General features: G+C 38.5%; 1 protein-coding gene across 2 annotated transcripts in view; it reads left to right on the top strand.

Moving 5' to 3' along the window:
• The window catches only part of LOC145393469 (orphan steroid hormone receptor 2-like), a 46,554-nt gene extending 21,582 nt beyond the window's left edge, over positions 1–24,972 (top strand). The window contains exons 2-11 of one of the 2 annotated variants that reach the window (XM_080267572.1): positions 3,281–3,428; positions 4,310–4,506; positions 5,672–5,881; positions 11,479–11,721; positions 12,792–12,913; positions 14,284–14,504; positions 16,129–16,297; positions 17,671–17,779; positions 18,680–18,837; positions 21,326–24,972. In XM_080267572.1, the coding sequence (XP_080123698.1) occupies positions 3,281–3,428; positions 4,310–4,506; positions 5,672–5,881; positions 11,479–11,721; positions 12,792–12,913; positions 14,284–14,504; positions 16,129–16,297; positions 17,671–17,779; positions 18,680–18,837; positions 21,326–21,418 (1,670 nt within the window). In that variant the 3' untranslated portion in view covers positions 21,419–24,972. The remainder of the gene's footprint in view (positions 1–3,280; positions 3,429–4,309; positions 4,507–5,671; positions 5,882–11,478; positions 11,722–12,791; positions 12,914–14,283; positions 14,505–16,128; positions 16,298–17,670; positions 17,780–18,679; positions 18,838–21,325) is intronic. The other variant, XM_080267574.1, reaches the window with a different exon arrangement.
• The last annotated feature ends 72 nt before the right edge of the window (positions 24,973–25,044 follow it).

Below are 25,044 nucleotides of genomic sequence, written 5' to 3'. Positions count from 1 at the left end.
CCCCTCCCCCTGCATCCCTCCCTATCCCTCTGCCTGCCTCCCTCCTTATCCCTCTACCTGCCTCCTCTGCCTCCCCCCTTCCCTCGATTCCATGCTTCTCTCCATCCTCTTCCCCTGCCTGATTCTTGTTCCATTCATGCCTCCCCCGTCTTCCTCTTCCCTCTCCCCCTCGAACCCTCCCTCCCTTCCCTTTCCCCCTCCCTCCCTTCCCTCCCCTCCCTCTCCCCTTTGAACCCTCCTTCCCTCCCTGTCCCTTTACCTCGTCTCTCTTCTGTAACCCTGAAATCTTATTCTGTTCCTTATCTGCTTTCTTCTTACTTTTCCTCTTGTTCTCACTCATATTTCTATCCTCCTCCCCTTATATTCCTCCTCATCCCCCTCATATTCCCCTTCCTTCTCTCCCCCTCCGCACTTCCCTCCTCTCCCTCACGTTTCTCCCCATACCTTACGTAACCCGACTCAACCTAACCTAACACAGATTAACCTAAACAAATCTAACTTAACCTAACCTAACATGACCCACTCCTTTCGTTTTCGTCTCCCTAATCTTTATTCTCGACCTACTCCCTTCCTCCCCCTTCTCTTCCCCTTCCCTATCCGTCCCCTCCCCCCTCCCCCCCACCGGCTTCCTGGTGTCCCTGGCGCAATACAGTATAAGGATTGGCTCTGACCCTCACCTAGAGAGAGAGAGAGAGAGAGAGATGGGGAATTCGATGTACAGAATAATTGAAACATCAAGGAAAATGTGTGTGTGTGTATGTGAGAGAGAGAGAGAGAAACTAGCCAACCTTCCTCACTCTTGTACCCAGATATTCCTTATTCTTGTGTTACCTCCTCGTACTGCACTTCCCCTCCCTCCTTCCTCCAACACCCTCCTCTTCTCTCTCTCTCTCTCTCTCTCAACGTGGCATTTACTATAGGGCAGCAACAGTAGCCGTGAGTTTCTTTTACCTCCCCTCCCCTCCCTTCTCCCCTCCCCTCCCCTCCCCTCCCTCCCTTCTTCCCTCCCCGATAATACCACTTCCTGGAACATTGTCTTTAATCCCTTCACACCGAGGACGTAATATTTTTTTCGTACCGTTTAAAGAAAATTTTATTAAGAAAAACCGTATCGTACTGAAGGGATTTTTGGAGGCAGTCTCTAATCCCCTCCCCCCGAATTTTGAAAAGCCTAAAGTGAAAAAAGGAAATAAAAAAAAATAAATTGAAAGGGTTAACGCAGACAAAAGATCACAGTTTTTAATTTTTATTTAATTATTGATTTTATTTATTGAGCTACCGTCAGACTCACTCTCTCTCTCTCTCTCTCTCTCTCTCTCTCTCTCTCTCTCTCAGCAAGGAGAACACCAATACTGCTAACTTCCCTCTGAACTTTTGCGTCGATGGGCCAGCTGGTTTTTGTGTCAGAGAGAGAGAGAGAGAGAGAGGTTAATCAATTTCACACAAATTCGAATCTGGTCATCATGTGGAAGGGATATTTTATGTTCGTGTTTTGTATTTTTCGTAGTTTGATGATGATTATGATTATTATTATTTTCTGTATTACTTCATTAATTTATAAGGAAGCTAATTAGCCTGATAATGACTTGATAATTAGGGATATTTAGGGGGTAATTTAAGGTAGGCGTGATCCTGTAGCGATAATACAGGAGATAATGATTGTTTGCTGTTTATTTCTTCACTGTTATAAGCCTCTCCTAGTGTGACGGTAGCAACGTGGAAATAAGAGGGAATTACAGAAACTGGGAATTAACAGGGAAATTACAGGGGAAATACAGCAACAGGGAAATAACAGGAAATACGGCAACAGGGAAATAACAAGGGAAATAATACAACAACAGGGAAATGCAGCAACAGTGAAAGAACAGGAACAGGGAAATAACAGTATGATAAATGTTCTATCAGTGAAGTCAGATTGAGAAAAAAACACCTTCATCTTCAGAGACCTCGTTTTAAGATTAAGCAGATCGTTTGAGAGAAGAAAGAATGAAGTATTAAAGACGATGTGGGGTAATATACTTCTTATTAACCGTTTCACTTGCATCCTGGTCTCCTAAACTGAATTAAAATCAGTAGTAGTAGTAGTGTCGTACAGGGGGTAATCTTAGTAGTTTCGTAGTAGTAGCCATAATAATAATCATCATCATCTTCATCTTCATTATCATCATCATCATCATAATAGTAGTCGTAGTAGTATCAAAACGACCCCTCAAAAACAGTGCAATTACACCAGGAACTAAATATTCAACGGACCCTGTTTCTGAACGGGTAGAATGTAGGAAGTTAAAACGGACAGTCCATTTTAAGACGTAAAGAATCCTATATAGAAAGGAACTGAAAGTGGATGTGGCAGTTTTTTATTCACTGTATTTATTATCATTATAGTTGTTGTTGATGGTGGTGGTGGTATTATTTTTTGCAAGGGGACACTAGGTTTGGCCGGTTCCGTCAGTACATCAGTCCGTCTGCAGTTTCGTGTCCGCTCGGTATCTTCCACATGCATAGACAGATTTTGATATAACTTCACACAATTCTTCCCCATACCACGACGGTGTGTAGGGCGCAACAACCAGCCATCGACTCCCAAGGTCAATTACATATGTATGGTCATCATCCGGTAGGGACTTTACATTGCGTGGGGATACTGAATGCACTTGTTATTATTATTATTATTATTATTATTATTATTATTATTATTATTTTACTTTAAGATGTATTGTAGATTAATTATGATGATTTTGGCAGCTATGTGATGGAATGAAAAAAAAAAAGTATATACAACTCAGTGTATTATAGTGTCATAGAAAACTCCGTCTCACCTCTTCTTAAGCGATTTATTTTACGTGTCACCTTGGCATTCTCGTAATTGTTATCGTTTTAATATCGGCACATTGTCCTTCAGTAGCATAAATGAGGATGTTGAGGTAACGAGAATGAATCGGTAAGGAAGAGGTGATACGTAATTACCACTAGATCATTCTCGTTGACCTTTAAGCTGGATAACGTTTTGGACCAAGTTTGTCTATATTTGGTTAATTCTCTCTCTCTCTCTCTCTCTCTCTCTCTCTCTCTTTGGATAAGAAGCCAAAAATCCCGTAGTGTTACGTATATCCTTACAAACAAGTTATTTTTTTTTTTTTAATGTCAGATCAATATTCACCATTGTTCCTGTAGGCACTATTTGTAACTTTTTTCTTATTGTTCTTTTTGTAACTGTGTGTGTGTGTGTGTTTTGAATTTTTTTTTTTTTTTTTTAATACCTATTTTCCTTTCGTCTCAGGTGACTTGGCAGAGAGTAGCAGCGGCCTCTCCAACCCGCTGCTGGTGACAAGTGCTGGGGGTCTCATGGTGACAAATCCAGCCCTCTTCACACACACCATGCTGTCCGCCGCACCAACACTGCTTTTGGGAAACTCGCCCGTCCTGGGGTAAGAGACACGAGAAGGGATGTTCGTCTCTCTCCCTCCTTCTGTCCGTCTTTGCCTCTTTCTGTCTTTCCCTCTCAGTCTGTCCCTCCCTTCGTCTTTCCCTCTCTCTGTCCGTTTCTGTCTGCCTCTTTCTGTCTTTCCCTCCTTCTATCTGTCTCTCCATCTGCTTTTCCTTCCTTCTGTCCGTTTCTGCCTGCCTCTTTCAGTCATTCCCTCTTTCTGTCCGTCTCTGCCTGCCTCTTTCTGTCTTTCCCCCTCTCTGTCTGTCTCTGCCTCCATCTCTTTCTCCCTCTTCTCTCTGTCTCTGCCTTATTCTGTCTGTCTCACTTCCTATCCGTCTGTCTCACCAGCCCAGCACACACACACACACACACACACACACACACACACACACACACACACACACACACACACACACACACACACACACACACACCACTTTATAATCTACTCAGAGAACCACCAGTGCTGGGCAAAGAAACACCAAAAAAGGATAAGGAATTTCCTTCCAGTTTTAGAAAAGATGTATACGAAAAAAAAAAAAAAAAAAAAAAAAAAAAAGTAAAGTACCGGTGTAATACTGTCTCCTTTTTCATTCTCTCGATCTGGTAAATACTGTTTTTCAAATCAAGGAATTGTCCTTGGAATTTAAGGTTTTTTAGTCTTTGGAAAATCGTCCCGGCAGTAGAAAAAGTAAGTCTTATTCCCATATCCATCCATTTTGCTGTTTTTAGATTATTCCCTCGTTTTAAGTCATTTCTGTCATCCTTGTTCCCCAAAGTTTCAGTAAATCATAGTTAGACAGCATACATCTTCGTAATTACATTATAATTATTTTTTAGGCTATACACAGTGTCCCTACAGGTGTGCCTTTCTTTCAGGAGTGACTGGGTGGGTCGTCTGAAGGAGCTACAGGAGCGAGGTGGCTTGGCAGCAGCGGCGGCAGCGGCAGCAGCGGCCAACACAGGCAATGAACTTGAGAACAGGGAGCTGGACGCCTCACACCAGTACACGTCACGCAACACAGGCCAGCCCGTAGCCATGGACCTGTGTGTCGTGTGTGGCGATAGGGCGTCAGGTGAGAGAGAGAGAGAGTGTGAGGGGGGTGAAGAGATAAAATAGGGCTTATGAGATATAGGGAAAAGCAGGTTAAGAAGTGCGTATGAGAGAGAGAGAGAGCAAGAGAGCGATACCATAATGTGCCAAAAAACTTCAACCCTTACAATTATTTTTCAAACCCATTAAAAGCTCTATCATTAAAATTAAAGTTATATTCTCACACATCAGAAGTACAAGTATAAAGTATTAAGAATAAAACATTAAGTAAATTTTCTCGAGTTGTAACAATACTTCCGGTCTGTATCAATCTGCCTCATGTAGGAAGCTGTTAAGGTGATTTGGTCAATAAACGTTGCAATTTATGGGACCAATATGTCGGTCAGCAGGTGCAGTAAGTAGGTCAGGGCCGACAGCTGACCAGTAAGGAGAGAGAGAGAGAGAGAGAGAGACCCCGGGTTCTTGAGATTAATATAAAAAGAAAATGTAAATAGTTGAAGGAGAAACTAAATAAAAATACATTCTGAGATAAGCGAATCAGAATGGTAATAATAATAGTCAGATTACACACATTTGGCAAGTCCCATTATGTGCATATTGGGCAGTGTTGGCTTACCACACCCTAAGTATGTCCTAATAGAGAAGCAGAGACAGTTATTGGCAGGAATATCCATTAATCTTGTCAGGTTTTTACAGCTATACGAAGGAAAATGGGGAAAACGAAAACGAAAAAAAAGCACACACACACACACACACACACACACACACACACACACACTTTTCCGGAAACAGTAAGGTTAAAAAAAAATAAAGTTTGTATAGTACAGTTTTATTCACTTCAAGGGGAGGTCTGTCATAGCGGAGGGGGGAGACTTTGCCACGTGTTCTGGTCGGTTAAGGAAGCTCCCTAACACCTCTTCCTAAGCAATTTATTTTTTTTATTACACCTTACTCTCCCCTTTTGTGCTACATAAATCCTTCCAGTATCGCCATACTCTTCGTAAATAACGTTTAAAAGGATATTAACCAGCCTCATCCGCAAATAAATCGGTAAGGAATCTCTCTCTCTCTCTCTCTCTCTCTCAATAGTGGAACAAAAAGATGCTGTGTCGTGTGCTGGTCACCACTGTAGTGCCATTAACTGTGTTGCTTTCCGTGAGTTAACTAATGTGGCGCGTCGTGTGCAGGTCGCCACTACGGTGCCATCAGCTGTGAGGGGTGCAAGGGATTCTTCAAGCGGTCAATCCGGAAGCAACTGGGGTACACGTGTCGAGGCAACAAGACCTGTGAGGTGACCAAGCACCACCGCAACAGGTGCCAGTACTGCCGCCTTCAGAAGTGTCTGGCGATGGGCATGCGCAGCGACTGTAAGAACGATACTAAGGATTTGTACAAAAGTTTGTGGTGTTTTGTCTTTTGTTTTCTTAGTCTTAGGCACCCTAATGTTAAGTTGGTGGCCAGAGCAGGGGGTCAGCTGCTTTAGTAATTAATTATCTAACAGGCATTTCTTACTGCATAACTTGTATTATTAGCTCAGTATAAATGCTTGTAATAAATTAATGACCAAGTAATACATGTACAGAATTTTACTGCATTGGCTTCTTGTTTTGTGCGTCTTCTCATCAGTTGAAGCTCTTGCTACTAATGGCAGTAATTGCAATCCCCATAACCTGGTACTCATTAACAAGATCATGAGGGTTGTGAGGTGAGCTGATTTTGCCGGAGACCAAACTTAGTAGAATCAGAATTATGCCACGTTATGGTTTTGTTTGCACAGATTATGATTATGCATAGATGTAGATGCTTTTTATTTAATTTTGAGAAGCATTTAATTTTAGTTTTTAAGTTGTAAAGTATGCGTGTGTAAACTGGTCATATTTAGTAAAAACACCGATTGAGTAGTATAATTAGTCACATACTAGACTAGAGCTGCCTGCACCGTCATATAGAATTAAGTGTAGCCTTCAGATACATAACTCCCGTAGTGTCCCTTTGTAAAGGTGTGACCACAGACCCCAGATTCCCCGTCCCTTTCTCCCTCCCCTCTCCCCAATCCTCCCTCCCCTCCCCACCCCCCCTGTGCTGGCCGCCACACCCTGTGAAGCACACGCCTCTGCATGACGTGGAGATGCCTCGTACTGCTACCCTCAACCATTAAGAAAGACAACTACCCTGAAATTTACCACCAGAAATAGTTAACTCTACTTCACACATTCAGCGGGAATTTTATTTACAGTAGCAGAGAAATTATAAGCTGTTACCAAATTTTCACGTATTTAAAAGAAAATTAAACTGGAGACTTTAAGCAGTTACAAAGTTTTCATATTATCAAAAGAAATTATAATATGAGAAATTTACTTTGTTACCAAGTGCTCAGAGTATCCAAGAATTGAAGCTAATGCCATAGTCTTAGTTATTAAAGAAATTTTTGGATATTGCCTAGTCTTCCATACTCAGAGACTGTATTGCTTGCTGTAGTCTTCACAGTTATTAGAGAAATATTAAAGTTTTCACATTAGCACAAAGAAACTATTATAAATGTTGTGCAGTCTTCGGATATCACAATACTAGTCTTATGAAGAAGAAAAAAATTGTTGCTGAGTCTTTACTGTCAGAAATGTTTTAATCTGTTGCTGAATGCTTATAGTATCAGATTACTGTATTTAAAATTTCAGTTCACCTCGTTATAAGGGAAATTTGGAAATTGCTGCCGAGTCACTCATTGTCAGAGAAATTGTTCACTGTTGCCAAGGCCTCATTCATAGTAGATTTCTAACATAGGACTGTAAAAATCCCCCCAGTCTCAGTACCAGTAATGATTATGTAGGAATTATAACCAGGCATTCCTGAGGTACATTCCCATGATGTGTCTTCAGTCTGTAATCCACTGCCTAGGTGTACAGTAATGCTATTCAGGTTGTCTTGAGGCTGGTTTAATTTCTTAAATACAAGCAAGTAATTTTTGCATTAGCATTGCAATTACAGGATGTTGATATCCAGATTAACTCCTTCACATCAGTGATGTATTTTTCACCTTCTTTGTGCCATCACAACGGAGATGTATTTGGCTGTTTTGATGCTGCCCCAGACTATATTGAATGTGAACTGGTGGATTGTAAGGTGAAATTGCCCTCCTGCAATCCATTGTTCTCTTTTGGGGGGGATACGGAAGGAGTTGAGGGATATTTGTATAACAGACATATTGTTGCCACTGTCTGAAAGCATCCCTCTTCAAATGATGAGAGACTTCAAACTGGTGAGATTAGATGGAGTTCATTTACCACCAGACGTCTCCAAAGGTGTGATTAGACTTAACTGGAGATAGCAAGAATAAAATGTATCACAATGAAGGATATCAGAGGATACCATAAAAATGAATGGGATAGTTAAGGCTTTGTGAAGCTCATCTAGTTAAAAAAAGAAAAAAAATCTACTGATGTGAAAAAACAATCTGGAGTTAGCAAGAATAAATTGAAATGTTATTGCAGTGTTACAAATACTGTAAATGATACTGTAACAAGCCAACCCCTTTTTTGGAGTAATAACTTCATTGTGCTGTAGGTATCCATATTTGTTCCTTATTCAGATGATTACCCAGTACTATATATAAAGAGCATCTCATCTTTAGAAAACCATAGGATAAATTGCAGTAGTTTGTCAGCATTTTTTTTTCTCTCTCACTTTATGAGGTTATAGTAGTGTACAGCACTGGAATAATACAAGATGTATATTAGGATGTCGGGCTATAGATAGATAGATATTAAGTTTTTAACCCCTTCACTCCAATAACGAATTTTTAAAGCTGTTGTCTTACTACCTCCAGACAGCTTTATTTAGCTTATTAAACTCTTCAGTATGGTTCCTTCTTCTTGGCTTAAGTTTTGTCTTTTTGCAGGTTATTTCACATAGCTTAGATCAGTGGCAGTACAAGACAGTGCTCTACAGCTTTCCATAGCACTTTATCATTAATAGCATCGTAATGTAGTTTTAACTTCTTGTTGCACCTCAGTTTTCAAGATGGAGAGATGGCAGGTTTCGACTTGGTTAGGGTTAAACGGATGTAGTGAAGGCTAGATAGTATGTAACCAGTTGATTATTAAAAAAAAGAAAAAAGTAATATAAAATCATTTCGAGATAGCAAGATTAAATTAAAAATGGCACTGGTTGAAAGGTAAAAAGAAAGAGAGGAGGGAGTTATTTTCTTTTTTTACTTGAGCTTATTTGGTACTGGGCATTAGAGATTATAGTTTTTACATCTTGTAATTTTGCTTGTACTTTTACTTTTTGTAGATAACTGAAATAGTACTTATGTCAGATTGTAGTACAGCATCTTCAATGTGGACATTTAGTGAGCAGATCATTGGTAAACTGACAGAGAATGAGGTGTTTTGTCATGTTTACTGTGATATCTTACTATTTGTGCCAAGACAGAAATTACAGCAATATTTTATATTTGCACCTTGACAAAAAATATGTTGTGTATTTTCATCCGGTCAAAAAATTGCTGCAGTATAAAAAATTTTATTATTACATTTATTGTGATAACATACTGTATATTTTCACCAAGACACGAATGTTAAGTAATCAGATTAACTGTATAGTAAGTTTATTTTTTCCAGTCCAAACGCTTGTGCATTGAGCAGATCATTTGTAACCCAGCAGACAAAGTGGCTTTTTATCCTGATTACTGTAATGTATTTTGTATATTCATTAAAGTTATGTATTTTCACCAAGACACAAAAAGTTGGGTGATCAGGTTAGGTGACTTGGGTGGTTTGGTAGCATGAATATCTAGCATGAGTGCCCCTGCTGTTGAGATACCTGGGTACCCGTCACACAAAGGTCACTGGGTCAGCATGTCGTGACTCTGCATCGTCCTGGCCTCTGCCTCGTGCAAAGCTGCGTGTCGCTCCTCAGCCGGTGACCACACTCCCAGGGGTCACCAGGCTGTCCTCTGTGATGTGTGCAACGAGTCAGACCCCATTGGCTGACTCCTGGACCATCTCAGAGGACTTATGATTCCTGGAAGACTGGGATCCACCTCTTTCCTTTGCCACTGCCTGCTGCATCTACTGTCTCAGTGATCTGTCTTGACATCAGTTTAATACATATGGCTATTGTAGCATATCAAGTGATAAGTTATATAGCCACATTAATTAAGATCAGTTGCTCTTCAGTACTTGTAAAACAAGGCTTAAATGCACTGTATGTGTTAGAGCTGGCAACCCATGTCAGGTGTGTGCATGTTGGACTCAACTCATTAATACTCTTGTACAAATTTGCTTTCACTGAGGAAGTTTGCAGCAGTGCAGAACTTTGTAACATGAGATGCTTATGGCAGTAGTTAAGATTCAACCCAGCCACTCAGTGCTGAGGTTGACCTTTTAACCTCTGATCCAGAATGGTATCTCATGTTTGGTACAGTACAAACCTGTGGTGATCAGTACAAGCCCATCATATTACATACCTGCTGCACCCATCAAGCAGTACTGTATAAATCACAGTAACCTTGTTCAGCCAGAGGATGTTTTTCTTTTGTTCTTGCTGCCACTAGGGGATTATATTCAGTTTAGGAAGAGTCCACCTTGTAAAGGATGATGAGTTTTATGTGACCCTCCCAGTGTAAACAAGCTGAATACAGTCACCTTAAGATAACAAGAATTAAGATAAACAGTACATCAGTGGATTGAAGATATTAAACTACATAAGTATGAATTAGTTATCAGATAACTGAGATTTTCACTTACATTACCGTGAGTGATTTGATGGGAATGTGCTTGTCACCGGTCATAATGATCTTTCTGTCACATCTTATAACAAATGGAGTCTCATAAATATATCCTGATTAATTTCTTGGTTGATACTCATAAGCCTGACACAATGGCAAGAAATGTACATACACATACTAAATTGCTTTTTTTGTCTGTCCCCTCATACTGATATCCTCATCATTTCCCTCCCCTTCCTTCATACAGTATTTGTAATTGGGATTCCACTGTGCCCAACACCTTTTAGTTCATGGATTATGGCACCAACTGCTCCAGGTTACCAAATGGAGAATGCAGACTGAAAATTACAGTTACCCAAGGGCTGGTATTGTTGGTCTATAAGACTTTTACTGGCACTTCTCCCTTAGTGACATTTTCTGTTTTACACTACAGTCGCTTGTGTGTTACTTATGCCCTTTTTATATCATCATTGTCATCCTGATTCCCTCCCTCCCTCCCTTGATGATGGGATAAGGCAGAATTTGGAAAGTAGGGAAATGGAAAGCATGATATAGGGAGAACTGTCAGCAGCATCATAGATTACCTAAATGTAATACAAGAGAATGTAAATGTAACAGGCAACATGTCTCACCAAGGAAGAGGTGTTGGAAAGCCTCCTTAGCCAGTGGGAATACAGCCCAAGGTTTCTCATTTGTGGTTATTTCATCACAGTCTCACCATCTTTACCTTCATTGGGGAAAAGAATAAATCACCAAAAAGTCTTCATAAGTCTATTTGCACCAAAATTTCACTCTTATGCACAGTCACTTGTATAATCAGATAGTCTTGCTCTTGAGCTAGATTCTATTGGGTTTTAATATTTCCGTTATCTGAATTACAAAACATCCATTTTTGTATGATGTGAAGAACAGTCATTGATTAATAAGTTCCCAAGTTGCAGTATACAGTATATAGTATTTCAGTGTATCATAAAAGTACTGTACCCTACAGTAATGGCTTCTTGCTAGTGCATCACTTGCATCAGTAAATATCACCATTATTATACATAAATTTTATTTACATGCAGTATTTGATTATTTTTGTACTCTTTTGTGCCAGAATGAGATATTAGTCTTTTTAAAAACTGATGATATTTTCTTATAGCTATATGCAAAATGGTGATACATCTCTAACATATAGATATTTATTTTAAGCAAATCAGTGTTGGTAAGTCAAAGTTAACATCCCTTTTCCCCTCCCCTCCTTACCTGTGGCTCCACCAACAGCAGTCCAATCAGAACGAAAACCAAACAGCTACCTAGGATCAGGGGACCGGCAATATAAGGAAGAGAGCCCGCCATTATCGGTGAACCCGTTGTCAGGAGTCGAGTCACCTTCCTTGGCCTCAAGCAAGACTCCAGTAGTGGGCAAGGACATCCCCTCACAGCCACCCACCAGCCTGGCTGAACTACATCTTCAAATGGCTAAAGCTTTTGAGGGAGCGTTCAACATGGAAGCCAGAGAAACAGGTAAGGAGCTGCCCCAGCGAGGAATTATACAGTGTTATGAATAGTTTGGTACCCACTCCAAACAGCACATGAATAACTCACCAGCAATCCACTCTAATGCAACCCCACATCACAGCACACATACTGACCTCATGTGTCTCACTTACAATAGATTTCCTTCAACATGGCCTCAGAAATGATGTCTTGGAGTGCCTGGTTCAAGTGGCCAGTTTTGTACAGTCCATTCAAGCTCTCCTCCAGATGAGCATAGGGTCACAGCAGCAGTCTGTTTCACTTTATGTTTCATTGGGAAGCAGGGTTTGGATGATAATGATAATTTTTCATTATTAATCACTTGTAATAAAAAATAACATTCATGGATATATACTATATATAATTATTATTATTTTTTTTTTTTTATTTTTTTTTTTTTTTTGAGGGGGGGGGGGAAGGGGGCCTTAAAAAACTATCTTGAGTAACCTCTCGCTGCTAGTACAACTAGAATTTTATTTAGGCAGACCTTTTTTTAATACAAATCTTAACAGTCATAGGGGTAATTATGCATGACTCACAACTTCACTATAATGACGTCTTTGATATTTTATTATGCTATATGCTGACCATTCTATTCTGCTTAGGAGAAAATTTCAAGATGGAGGGGTCACCTACAGGCTTCATTAACCTCCCCAATAGCAGGCTGTTCCACTACAGTTGAATAAAATCATCCGTTAGTAGCAGGAATTACATAAACTGAAGTTCGTGGGGTGAAATGATTATCTGGTGTTCTGCACTTAGATTACAGCTTAGAAGAGTTCCACATATTCCATCATTTGTTATTTACTACTTATTATTTTTTCTTAGGGCATTATACCTTACTGCCCCATCAGAAGCATAAAGTCCTGGGGCTAGGCTGCTTAATCCAAACAGTTAAGACAAGATTGACCACATGATTCTGAGTGGCATCATGTAGCTAAGCAGTAAACTCAAACCACATGAATTCAAACCCCTTATTTGCCACATTCAGTTAGCATGCCTTTACCCTCAGACAACCACTCATCTCTTTCTTGATTACATGTTACTATTATTTGCAGATTGGCATGAAGCAAGTAATGGGGACGCTAGACAAGATGATGATTCTCCAGCAGCGAATGGTGATGGTGAAAGACATACGAATGATAAACAAGTTGCAAGAACAATGGAAAATATGTCAAAAGTAAGTGTGAATCAAGAAGTTCCAATTATTTGTTACTCAAGAGAGGATATCTTTGCACAGTGAATCATCGTTACAGGTACCATACCTCTCTCTCTCTCTCTCTCTCTCTCTCTCTCTCTCTCTAAAAAAAAAAAAAAGTTCCAGTGGCACCTGTAAAACTGATTTGCCAGTTTCCTTCAATTTTCAGAACAAAAGTGTATTTATGATAACCTGACAAAGATCCCTAACCCCCTTGCCACTCAGTTGTTAAGTTTAGTCAAATTGGAGGGTCATATTTGATTCACCATAGTAACCAAGGAGGCTCAGTCCTACACCATAGCTTAACAAATTTCAAGCAACCACAACTTAATAATCAAGGTTTGAGTGGCCCTGTTCCATCTGGTGATAAAAAAACAACACTTATTATCGGGAAAATATCGTGATAGAAAACTTCCCAGATTTTAGAATTAGAGCTGCCTGTGTGGAACCACCTGGCTGCTGAGTGTACTATTCTCTAAGTACAGTTGTATTGAGTGACACCTGTTGAATATTTACATGATTTTTATTTATTTATTTATTTATTTACTTGTTTAATTTTCTACAACTGTACCACTTTTATTAAAATATTTACATTATGTATTTATTATTATTAATTTATTTATGTGTTTTTCTATACCTGTACCACTTTTATTAACTTGATACTTGATGGATTGACCACCTGACAAGTAGTGTGAATTGTATTTGTTAAAAAAAAAAAAAAAGTGTAGCTGGTTAGGCCTGTGAGATGGAGCTGGGATTTTGGAGGCTTGAATGATGTGTGAATGAGCATCTGGCCCATTTCACTCTGCATGTTGTCACTAGGTCTCCCTCTTTTTTGCTTTCTCTTCCTTATTCACCCGCACCCCATCAGTATGTGAGAAGGAAAGGTCAGGAAGCTAGTGACGAAGAAATAAATGTCATTGTAGCTACTTCAGTCTCATGTAACCTTAGAGGGGAGATCGGTATACAGTACTGGACTTGAATGCTACACTGATTGGTTGTGGAATTTTGAACGCTCCTGCCCTGCCTGCCCAATTATGGGTTGCCATTTAGCTGATAACAGTTTGCATTCAGTGTTACATGTAGCAGTACACTGAATACTGACAGTTGCATAGCAAGCATTTCTTAGTTGAAAATTATTTGAAATGATGATGAAACTCCTCCAGGTATATTTTTTTGGGGAGTAAGTGTTGGGATGATGAATGGTTATGATGGAACCACTAGCTGCTGCACATAGTTTTCTGTAGTATATATATACAGTGTATATATATTTATATATATATATATATATATATATATATATATATATATATATATATTGGATGTTTCTTTATATTTACCTTCACTTTCAGTTCAACGGGTCAGAAAATGGGGACTGTGAGGATACGGAAAGCAACAGCACGTACGAGTTGGACGGCCCCTTGCTGGCGGACAGTCTGGTGCCATTCAACCTGACTGCACCGTCACCCATGCCCGCCTACCTCAATGTCCACTACATCTGTGAGTCTGCATCCAGGCTCCTCTTCCTCTCCATCCATTGGGCTCGCAACATCCCATCCTTCCAGTGCCTCAGGTATTAACGTTAGAATTATTATATTGTAAATGTTTTTTGTTACCTTTCCTTAGTTTATTACTTACTGTAGTAGTTTGGTTTTATTACTGTTCAAAAAAAAAAAAAAAAAAAAAATTTATAAAACAGTGAGGGACATAAGTTGTAAAATTCCACTGTGTCTGCTTTGAACTTAAGACATGTTCATTACTTTCTTCCTGATGCTTCAAAACAAAGAGTCATCAGTGGGCAAAGAAACATTTCAAGGTTTCTCAGCCTTGGAAGGTTAGAGAGTAGTGGGAAGTGAAAATGGTAAAATTGTGAAATATTTGGCAAACTAATGTCCCTTACTACCAGTACAGTAAAAACTTTGTGTAACTTCACTGTTGATAAGAGTTTTTCCACCAAAAGTAATACAAGAAATGATTTTTTATTTGTACACATGGGACATTATTGTTTGTTTGATGGTCAGGTACAACTTTCTGGTCTTGTAATGTAGTTTTAATTGCTGATTAAATTTTAAAAGGTCAACATCAATGCTTTTTAGCTGATTGTTGGTTTACTTGTATATATAAAATAGTGTTTCATTTATCATGCTTAATGATGTACTAAACTTGGATGGTGTTGTAGCTTGATATTTATTTATGTATTTAATTTTTTTTATTTACTTTTTGACTGGACATCCCCAACTGAAGTTCATGTTCATAAATCACATTCTTTCACTGAATATTTGTAAGTCATATTCTTTCATTGCACTAGTTTTGTGGAACCTGTATTTGTACTGTTACAAAAAAGTTTGGCAACATCCCTGTGCCAGCAGTGTGTCCTGCTCTCCAGCCATCCATTCAGTCCATCAGCTAGTCTGTTATTACCTCATCAGGAACTTAGGGCTGGGTCTAGGTTATTCAGTTCAAACTTTTAATATGAGAGAGACCAGTTGCTCACATTAAGTGAGCAACAGACCCTAGCCATCTCCTTCAAGTAGACCTTTATGTTTCACATCTGTTTCGAGCACCATAACTCACAAGATCACCAGGCATAAAATGTATGAGGGCAGTGGGACTGATACACAGCATAAAGATCCATTCTTGATCCCCCTACAGTATATACATCAGAGAACTGTCCCATAAAGGGTAAAGCACCCACGAGTGACTGGGAGTCTTGCCGTCCTTAATTCTCATTCTCATCCCCCTTCCCCCCCAAATCCTTCAGTCTCGTACTTCTTTGCTGTGTGCTGTATATTATCATTTTGATTGTCCTGTACAGTGGGAGTTTAATTGGTAATGTGTTTTTGTTTGCAATCATGAATGTTGGATAACTGTTCCAGTACAGTAGTTGAAGCTGTAATATTGTTTGTGTTAGTATAAGTTTCTGTTGCTGGTTTTGCGTACACCCACTAGAATTGCCTAAAAATCCAGTATTGCTGGAATATGTGTTGCTGGAGTTAGTACATGAAGGTATAATCCTGATGTTTCTTCATACAATACTATAGATTAGCATTCTTTTTCATAGAACTTCTTCGTGGCTAGCATCATATTCAAGTGTTAATCTCTTGTTGCAGCTCAACATTCAAAATGGAGTGATGGTATTTTTCAGCCAAAAAGTGAACAAAATATAGTAATGTTGCTAATGTTTGTTGCGTTTGCAGCCACGAGAGCCAGGTATCACTGGTACGAGGGTGCTGGTCGGAGCTATTCACGTTGGGTATGGCGCAGTGTTCCCGTGTCATGTCCCTCAACACCATCCTCACCGCCATTGTCTCTCACCTCACTCAGGCTGCAGCCACAGAGAAGCTCACACCAGCACGATTTAAACAGGTACCAAACGATTTCTTGAACAGAATCAATTAGATAATATGCTAGTTGTTTTGTCCTTGGTGCCACTAAACAGTTTTATTAACATTATTATTATTATATAATTATTATTATTATTATTATATGATCATTATTGTTATTATTATTATTATTATTATATGATCATTATTATTATTATTTATTAATTTATGTATTCTTTAAATAATTATTGTAGATCTGTGAATCCAGGTGATGTCCTTTTAGGTTGATTTGCTACCACCAAATGATTTAAGACACAGAGGACTTTTCATGCCACCACTACAGGGAAACTCACAACAACATAGTTAAACCAAGTATCAGCAGTAATTTTTTTTTATTATTTTTGTCTTTATTTATTTATTTATTAGCTCTGGAAGACCTTTCAGAATGGAGAGTTTAATGGGAATAATTTCTAACCCCTTGACTGAGAGAGGGTTCCACAAAAGTTTTAAAAAATTCAGAAGGTAGCAAGAATAAAAAATGAAATACATCACAGTGAAGCAGTTAATAAACTAAATGTATTTTATGTTTTATGAGATCACATAATCAGTACCAATTACAGTATGTAGAATGTCAGAGTAGATGTAAAGTGTAGTTTGTTGAACACTGTATGTATACCTGAACATTGGCTCCTTCCTATTCTTCTTGACATGAAAGGTTGAATGTCCTTAGTAATACAGACAGTAGAAAATTCTGTTCCAAAATGATTATTGTACAGAGTCCGTAACTTCTTCGCCGATGAGCAGTTAGCTATAATTTATAAGAGTCATGTGCGCTCTCAGCTTGAATATTGCTCACCCTTGTGGAATGGTTGTGAAGAGGTTGCATTAAGACAACTAGACAAAATTCAGAATAAAGCTGTTAGAATCATTAACAACCCTGCCATTACATATAAACTTCCTCCCCTGCAAGTAAGAAGGAATGTTGCCTCCCTTGCATTATTTTACAGATATTTTTTTGGCAAATGCTCAGACGAAGTTGCATCCATGGTGCCACCTGTCCATGCCTTCCCTCGTGCTACACGGGCATCTGGTAGCGCTCATGACTGGAATGTCACTCAACCATATTGCAGAACTTCTGCCTATCAGAATTCTTTCATTCCCCGAACTGCATCTCTCTGGAACTCGCTTCCCCAGAGTTGTTTTCCTCCAAATTTCAACTTACAACTGTTCAAGTCTAACTGTTACAGATATTTTATGAACAGAGGACACCAGTAATCTGGTGTATGGATTATTTTTTTTTTTCCTCATTTGTTTTTCCTTCCTCCGTTCTGTTAAAAAAAAAAAAAATATGAATGATATTTAGTGTCCTCTTAACGTTATTTAGTGATACAAAGTTAATTTCTCTGCACTTTTCAGGTGTCCGAGCACATAACACGTCTACAAGACTTTGTTGCTGCCATGACCAAACTTCAACCAGATGAACATGAATATGCATATTTAAAGACCATTGTCCTCTTTCAGTATGGTGAGTATTACATATTTAGTATGTATTTCTTCCTTTCCATCATTTTTTCCTCTTCCTTCTGCCTGTGGGTGACTCTACACTGAGTGACAAACCAAATGGTTTTCTGTACACCAGGAAACCAATTTTGGCGCCCGTTGGTTTAGTGGGTAATTACGGCGCTCCAGTCGGATTGAGCTGGTGAAGGTAGGTTGGGGTTTATTGCTCACGTAATGCCACTCAGGGATGAGTATGGCTGGTCACTCTCATCTTAAATGTCAGGACCAAATGATTATTTTATTTTTATTTTATTATCATTATTATTCTTTTTTTTACTAGTGATTTGTTTAGAAAACTTTGAACTATAAGAATTGTTAACTCTGGAAGAGAGGTGTGTGCCTTGTGAGATAACAGGAGAATAGGTTGTATGCTGGTGAGAAAATACAAAGTTAAAACAGCCAAGGAAAGGAGTAAGAGCAGCATTTAAAAAAGATAATAGTTTGGAAACATGATGGTGATGATGGTTTTTGTGATAGTGCCAGCTCCAGGCTTATTGAACCAGGTGGACCATAAGGTGAAGAAGTCTTTCTCCTGCAGTTCACCATCCTTTTGGAGGATAGGGAGGGAGTTGCAGGACATTAATATAGTAGTGCAACTGCATGTAGGCATCCATCTTCAACACATTATTACTGTTCAATACCAGATTGGCATCCTTTTCTAAACTGCTTCACCATCATCATTCTGACTCTTTCTATCCAGCTATCATTCAATCCTCTGCAGTCTGTTAACAGGGGTTGGGTAGGACCTAAGGGAGAGGAAAGAAAAAACCTAATTCCCAACCTGTTAACCCCTCAGAAAATATGATTGGGAATGAAAGAGATCAGATAGAGGATAAAACTGATTCTCCTACTCTTTGCCCCTCAGAAAACGTAGTTGGTAATAAGCGAAATCAGATAGAGCGTCTTCAGGAACGAGCGGCCCAGGAGCTGCGTCTACATGTGGATGATGCATATCCAGACACACCTGACCGCTTCTCTCGCCTCCTCCTCAAGCTTCCCACCTTAAAAGCTCTCCAGCCTCAGGTACAGTCATTGGTACAGTGTATCCGCATTACCATGGCAGATATTTTTGTTATTTTGGAGCTTATTTCCCGGAGCTCAGTGGTTGGATTTAAGACATAATTGTACTGCAGCATTACATCCCACCCATAGCATTTCTTCATTACTAGAATCATACATGACACAAACAACTCTGCATCTTCTCTGTAGCACTGCTTTTGACTAGCACTGTAAGTTAGTGTTACTTCATGTCGTATACACACAGTTTATTGTTAGGTTAGTGTTACCTCTTGTTACGTATCATACGCTTGTGCATACAGTTCAGCATTCATAATAGAGAGAGGGCAGTTTTAGGTCAAGTTCATTTAGACAGAACAGTTTTGCACTGATCTGAAGGGAAAGTGGAATGTAATACTTCCACATTTACCAGTTCAGCTCTCTGTCCTGTTATTTCCAAATATTTTATTTAATCCAGCTAATATATTATGTTTGAGCAATGTTATTAATACCTCATTATTTTATGTAAGTTTATTAACAACAAAAGCATGACAATATGACATGCCAAGTTAACATTTTACCATGATATAGAAGTCATATGGACCACAGGCAGTGAGGTATTAGTCAAGTATTATGTATCTCTATCAATGTGTATAAGGTCCATACAGATATCAATGTGTATAAGGTCCATACAGAGGAACTGAACTTCTCAGTTAAATTTAAGTAACATAAATGAAATAAATCCATTCTAAAATTCCAGTTTTCATTCCTGTTGTATGGTGCTAATATTGTTTATATGTTGGTCAGTATCGTGAAGTGCATGCCTGTCTGGTGTTGTTTTTTGGGAAGGTGTCAGTACACTATGAAGAAGCATTCTGTTTTGGTAGAGAGAACGTGTTCATGCATTTCTGCAAGTTGTCCGAATAGGAAATGTAGCATTTGGTTGCACAAATCCCTGCTTTTCTTTGCTGCAAGTCACTTACAGCATTAGTAAAATTTGCCAGCAAAGGAAGAGGAGTCTTTAGGAACTTTCCAGATGCCACAGGTCTCAATCCATTTTGTGTGATGTTCCCATGAAAGAAGAGAGAATATAATTTTTATTGTCACATTAACAGGAGAATGCTAAGGATAAGCGGCAATTTAACACTACCTGAATTCTAAAATTTGGTGCAGCTGTGTACTTGCTCAACAGTGACAAAAATGATGTAGCTACCATTGTGATAACACTGCTGTTGGCTGAGCAGTACTAGTGTCCTCATGCCTTGTTCACGGAGTTCCTTGGCAAAAATGTCAGTGTAATGCCAGCCTTGTGGGGGGAAGAGCTCTCTGATAAGACAGCCAAGGCTGCAGCATCCCACTGTGCACCTGCCAATCCTCTGCCAGTATGATATTATTTGTGGTCAGGTGTGCTGTATGAGCCTCCTGGCATTGTTGTTGGAGTACAGTATGTTTGCCCAGCCAAACCCACAAGATGAGAACAGTTGTGTGACTGTGGATGTGCCCACCCATAACCAACTGCTGGGAAAGTACCATTGTCTGTCTCATAATAGAATCAGTCTTCTGTGCTTGACTGAGGTATCTAATGCAGGGGATTGGCTTTTTAAACTGTCAGCCTTTTCAACATTGCTTTAACTTTGAACCTCTTAGTTGGATAACTGTCCCACAGGTGTTTCTGAAGTGTTTAATCCTTTGAGTGCTCCAGCTGCTCTTGACAAAGTTTGCCTAAATATAATTCCTTGTTGTACCATTAGCAGAGGAAGGGCTGCTGAAGATAGGATACCTGGACTAGTAGAATTTGTACTAGTTGTCAAAATTGTAAGGTGTTAGTCTGATTAAAATACAGAAGTAGACCACTCACAGCAGAAGGTTTAATAAGGAAACACAAATACAAGAAAATGTGTAAGGGTGGAATTTGCTTGAGGTGTAGCCAAGATTTTGAAAGTGTCAGTGATGTATACATGGCTGTGGCCAATTTCACTGGACATTGTTGGTAGTTCTGTTTTTGAGCATTATCTCCCTGGTTTCAGAAATCTATTTACCTTGTTGTTTTTCTGTGTGAATTAGAGTTATGATGGTAATATTATTATTGCCTGTTTCCATACCCGTTCCAGTTATCAGGATGCTGCCCATCATTATCATCATCATCATCATCATCCATGATCATCTTTCTCATGTCATTAGGATTCAACTGGGTTTTGAGGCTGACGTATATACTTAATGTAATTAATCTCTGAAGCATGGTGGTGCCCCACTCAAGCAAAATACACTCTGGAAATACTGTGAATAAAAGTAAAAAGACATTACTAGACTAAAGGGGTTATTGCTTCTAAGCCCTCCAGCCCACATGTGTCCTGGCTAGCTAAACAAAATAGTCAGGCATTTAGCTTTGTCATTTTAAAAAAGTGCATACCGAAAATATTGTTATGTGTAATATTAATATTTATAAGGCCATTGGGCTGAGCAGTTTTAAATAATTGTATTAATATACAGCACCTAATAAACTCTGTCTCTGCAGGTGATGGAGGAACTCTTCTTTGCTGGTCTAATAGGGAATGTGCAGATTGATTCTGTGATTCCTTATATAATGAAGATGGAGATGGCTGAATAGTCTAGTGTAAGTGACAGTGGCATGACATGGCTGGCCAAAGAAACAAACATTTTCCTACTGAATGAATATATAGAAAGCTCAGTGATATGGAAGTGGAGACAGTGTTCAGATATGGTGAAGCAGTGGGTGAGTCAAAAGACAAGTACCCAAAGCACTGGCAGAACCCTGTGTTGACCTGTGGTTCAAGTGAAATAAGTGTTGGTGATAGAGACTGGAATAGTGATCACCCGAGGTGAGTTGCTCATGTACAACATCAGTGACTATTATGTGAGTAAAGGCTCTGTGATTGGAGGATTCCTCTTTGTGGAAAGTTAAGCTGTGAGGACATTGATTCGAGTTATAAAGGTTGAGCAGGAGGTAAAAACCTTTAGCTGAACTGTCTAGTTGTTGATGCTCACTTAGCTTGACTTAAATAAGATTTTCATCTCCAGTGGATCAGGGTACTTTAATAAGAATTATTTTAAGTATAATTGCAGTTGTACAGTACACTTTGTCACACATACAGCCACTAAGTAATAAAATGAGGCTGTTGTTAGTACGGAAATGTGATTATAGGCCAGTTTGTGTGACTACTCCACTGTTCATGCAAGATTGACACCCGGTTTCAGAAGACTAATATTCGCACATCTGTTTCAGATAATGCTGTATTTTTGGACAGACCTTTAATGTACAGCTATTGATCTCATCACAGTACAGTGCTGAGCAGAGGAACTTTGGGCTTCCTTGATGTGTGGCATGACCAGCAGTACACAAATATTCATGCTGGTGCAAAAAAGACTTAAAACATACACTTAACACATAAGTTGTAACTATTTTTATCAATATTTGCTGGTCAGGTCAATCTGTTGTGATATAATCAGTGACATTATGATCCAGATTTTAAAAAGCACAATTTTACAGTTCTGAGTTTATGACTAATCTCTTTCATGAGTTTGGATAATACTGTCACTGACTGTTTCACAGGATCTTTAAGTTAGGGTCCAGATATAACATAAAAAATTACAAAAAAACACAAGATTCTCTCCCAAGGAAGGGTTATAGTATAGTTTCCTTCTCCTACAATTTGGGCATAAACCCATTTGAAGTCAACACACTTTATTCTTTAAGAGATTTACGATGTTGACTGAATGGGCAAAAGGGCATATATTAAGGTGGCTGGATATATAATTGATAGCCATTTAATCCTTCCAACATTCTGGCCTACAGAACTGCGATGAAATATGTTGATGTTGTCACTGAACTTGTACTGTTTTAACAATAGATTTCCCCTATCCCTTAACCATAACACAGTAACCAACAGTACTGGCTGAAATATCAATATCATATTTTATTTTTTTAAAGTGTTAGTTGGACGAGTATGGGAGGAAGTTATGTACAACACAAGATCCAAAAATATATGAGACAAATTAGTAAATCGTAGTCGTTACCGGTATATGTTTCTCCAGCTGCAAGATTTTTTTTTTTTTTTTTTTTTTTTTTTTTCCAAATGCAGTTTTAAGAATTTGTTAATTATTGTAATAATCTGTATATAGGGTGGTGCCTTTAGTGAACATAATTTCTTTAACTGATGTTTGGTTAGGGTTATTTTTTATAGATTACTCTAAGATTATGTCAGTATTATTTGTGACAGATGGATTTAGAGTTTTATGTAAGGATAAATGCAGTCTATTTCATGGCAGTCAAACATGAAACCTTTATTCAGTTACCTTGTCACAGTTTTTTAATCTCTTTACCCTGCTAAGTCGCTGACCAGTTTTATTAAGTAATGCTATTCTTTTTAGCTCACGGAAATATTATTTCTAGCTTAATACATGAAAACTTGCCATCCTTTGGAACTGAAGGAGGAAAAGGCAATTATCCTTAAGTCTAAATGAGTTCAGCTACAATAAGGCTACATGAGGAAGGTAATGGTGGTATGGTATCAGTTAAGACAATTGTTGGCATCTTCCTTATCTGTGAGAAAGACCAATGAGTGAGTTTTGTATAGTTTCTCTTTGTTGTCCTGGAACAAACACATAACTACTCCTGATAATTACTCTAGTCTGGCCTCTTCAGATATGTTTGGCATTATAATGTTACTTTATAGAGTATTGATGTCATCCTTTTTATTTTGTGTTTTTTTTTATGTATGTTGCGAGTCCTGGTGAGTGTGCCGTTGCATGTTGCCCAAGACACACTTAGGGTAACACCATATTTTGAACAAAGGAGAATCTGAGGTGGTACACTATTGTTGTATATATTTGTTACGGGAACGGCTGTTTCCACTGTATTGTTTTCCTCTGTTTTGTTTCAAAATTTGGTGTTTAAGCAGTTCGTATGTACCGTAACTGCTATACTTCATCTATAACCAGATTTAATGATTAACTCATATGTCAGTCAGAACTGCATGTCAGTTTAACAACAGAGAAAGTACAGAAAAATTCTAAACTAATTCTTTGAGCTTTACATGTGGTAGACTGCTCGTGATTTGCCTACCAAAAGTGTTATTATATTAAGAAAATGTTTTTAATGTAAAGACTGCAACCAAGTTATTGTTTAAGCCAGAATCACACATGGGGTGCACACAGAGCCCCCATGTTCATCTTAACACGTCACCGGTGAATGACAGTGCACATTGTGAGTGAATATAACATGTTTCAGGCAGAGGCAGCAATTTTTAGTTAATTTGTTGTATTCAGGTAATATAATAGTCATTGCTTCCCAACCATGTTCTGTATCTGTTAAATTGCAAGTATATTTCTGTAACTACATTTCTAACATCAGACAGTGGTAGCATTATGATCTTGTGACCATAAATTCTGTTGTTGATGTAATCAAAAGTCAGTGCAGTATCCGAACAATATCAAACTTTAGTTGTAAGTGTTCTGTACTTGTGGAAGCAGTGATCAGGTATCATGTTACAGGATTCCTAAGGATATTCTGATACAAAAATAATGCTAATTTGTGGTAATGACAAGTCAGTTAGATAAAATTTTAAAACTTTTAATTGTTGCCTCTGCTACAAATTAGTAATTGTGTATCCAACAACGGTGAGGTAATATCCCGGCAATTAAATCATGCAAGGTTCTTCCGTTACATTGAGTGAATTATCAAAAGATAGACTTTCATAATGGAAATGCCTTAAGAAATACAAATCACATTTTTGTATATGAAAGATTCCTCATATTTTTGTATGAAATTTTGAAAAAAATAACTGTAATAAACATTTCAGCTGCTCATCTACTAATACACAATAGAGCTTTTTTAAGTTGTGGAGGACTGAGGTGGCAGGGCAAAAGGAGGAAACAGATGAAGCACAGAACTGTAAACCTCCTCTTGCCACCACAGTCAGATTGCGGATTTGAAACGGACACAAAGCCACAACAGAGTAGTAATCAAATGAACTTTTATATTTTGTATGGAATGACTATTACAAAATGCACTGTATTGCAGACCAAGCATGTTTTTGTGTCTTTTTCAAATACGTGTTTTTTCTCAAAGTTTTCATGGGAAACACCCTTGTATATATCATTTAGGAACAACAATCATCAATCGTTTGTCTATTTCATTACTTCTCAACGATGTAATTATGTATTTCTTAACATAAATTTTAAAAGATTTTTGAGATACATATTTTTCCTTCTTGT

Source organism: Coenobita brevimanus, chromosome 24, assembly GCF_032717465.1.
Source record: "Coenobita brevimanus isolate Jiangsu-jjx chromosome 24, ASM3271746v2, whole genome shotgun sequence".
Classification (NCBI taxonomy): Eukaryota; Metazoa; Arthropoda; class Malacostraca; order Decapoda; family Coenobitidae; genus Coenobita; species Coenobita brevimanus.
The sequence above is the reverse complement of the archived record's forward strand: the minus strand, read 5'-3'. Positions and strand labels throughout refer to the sequence as shown.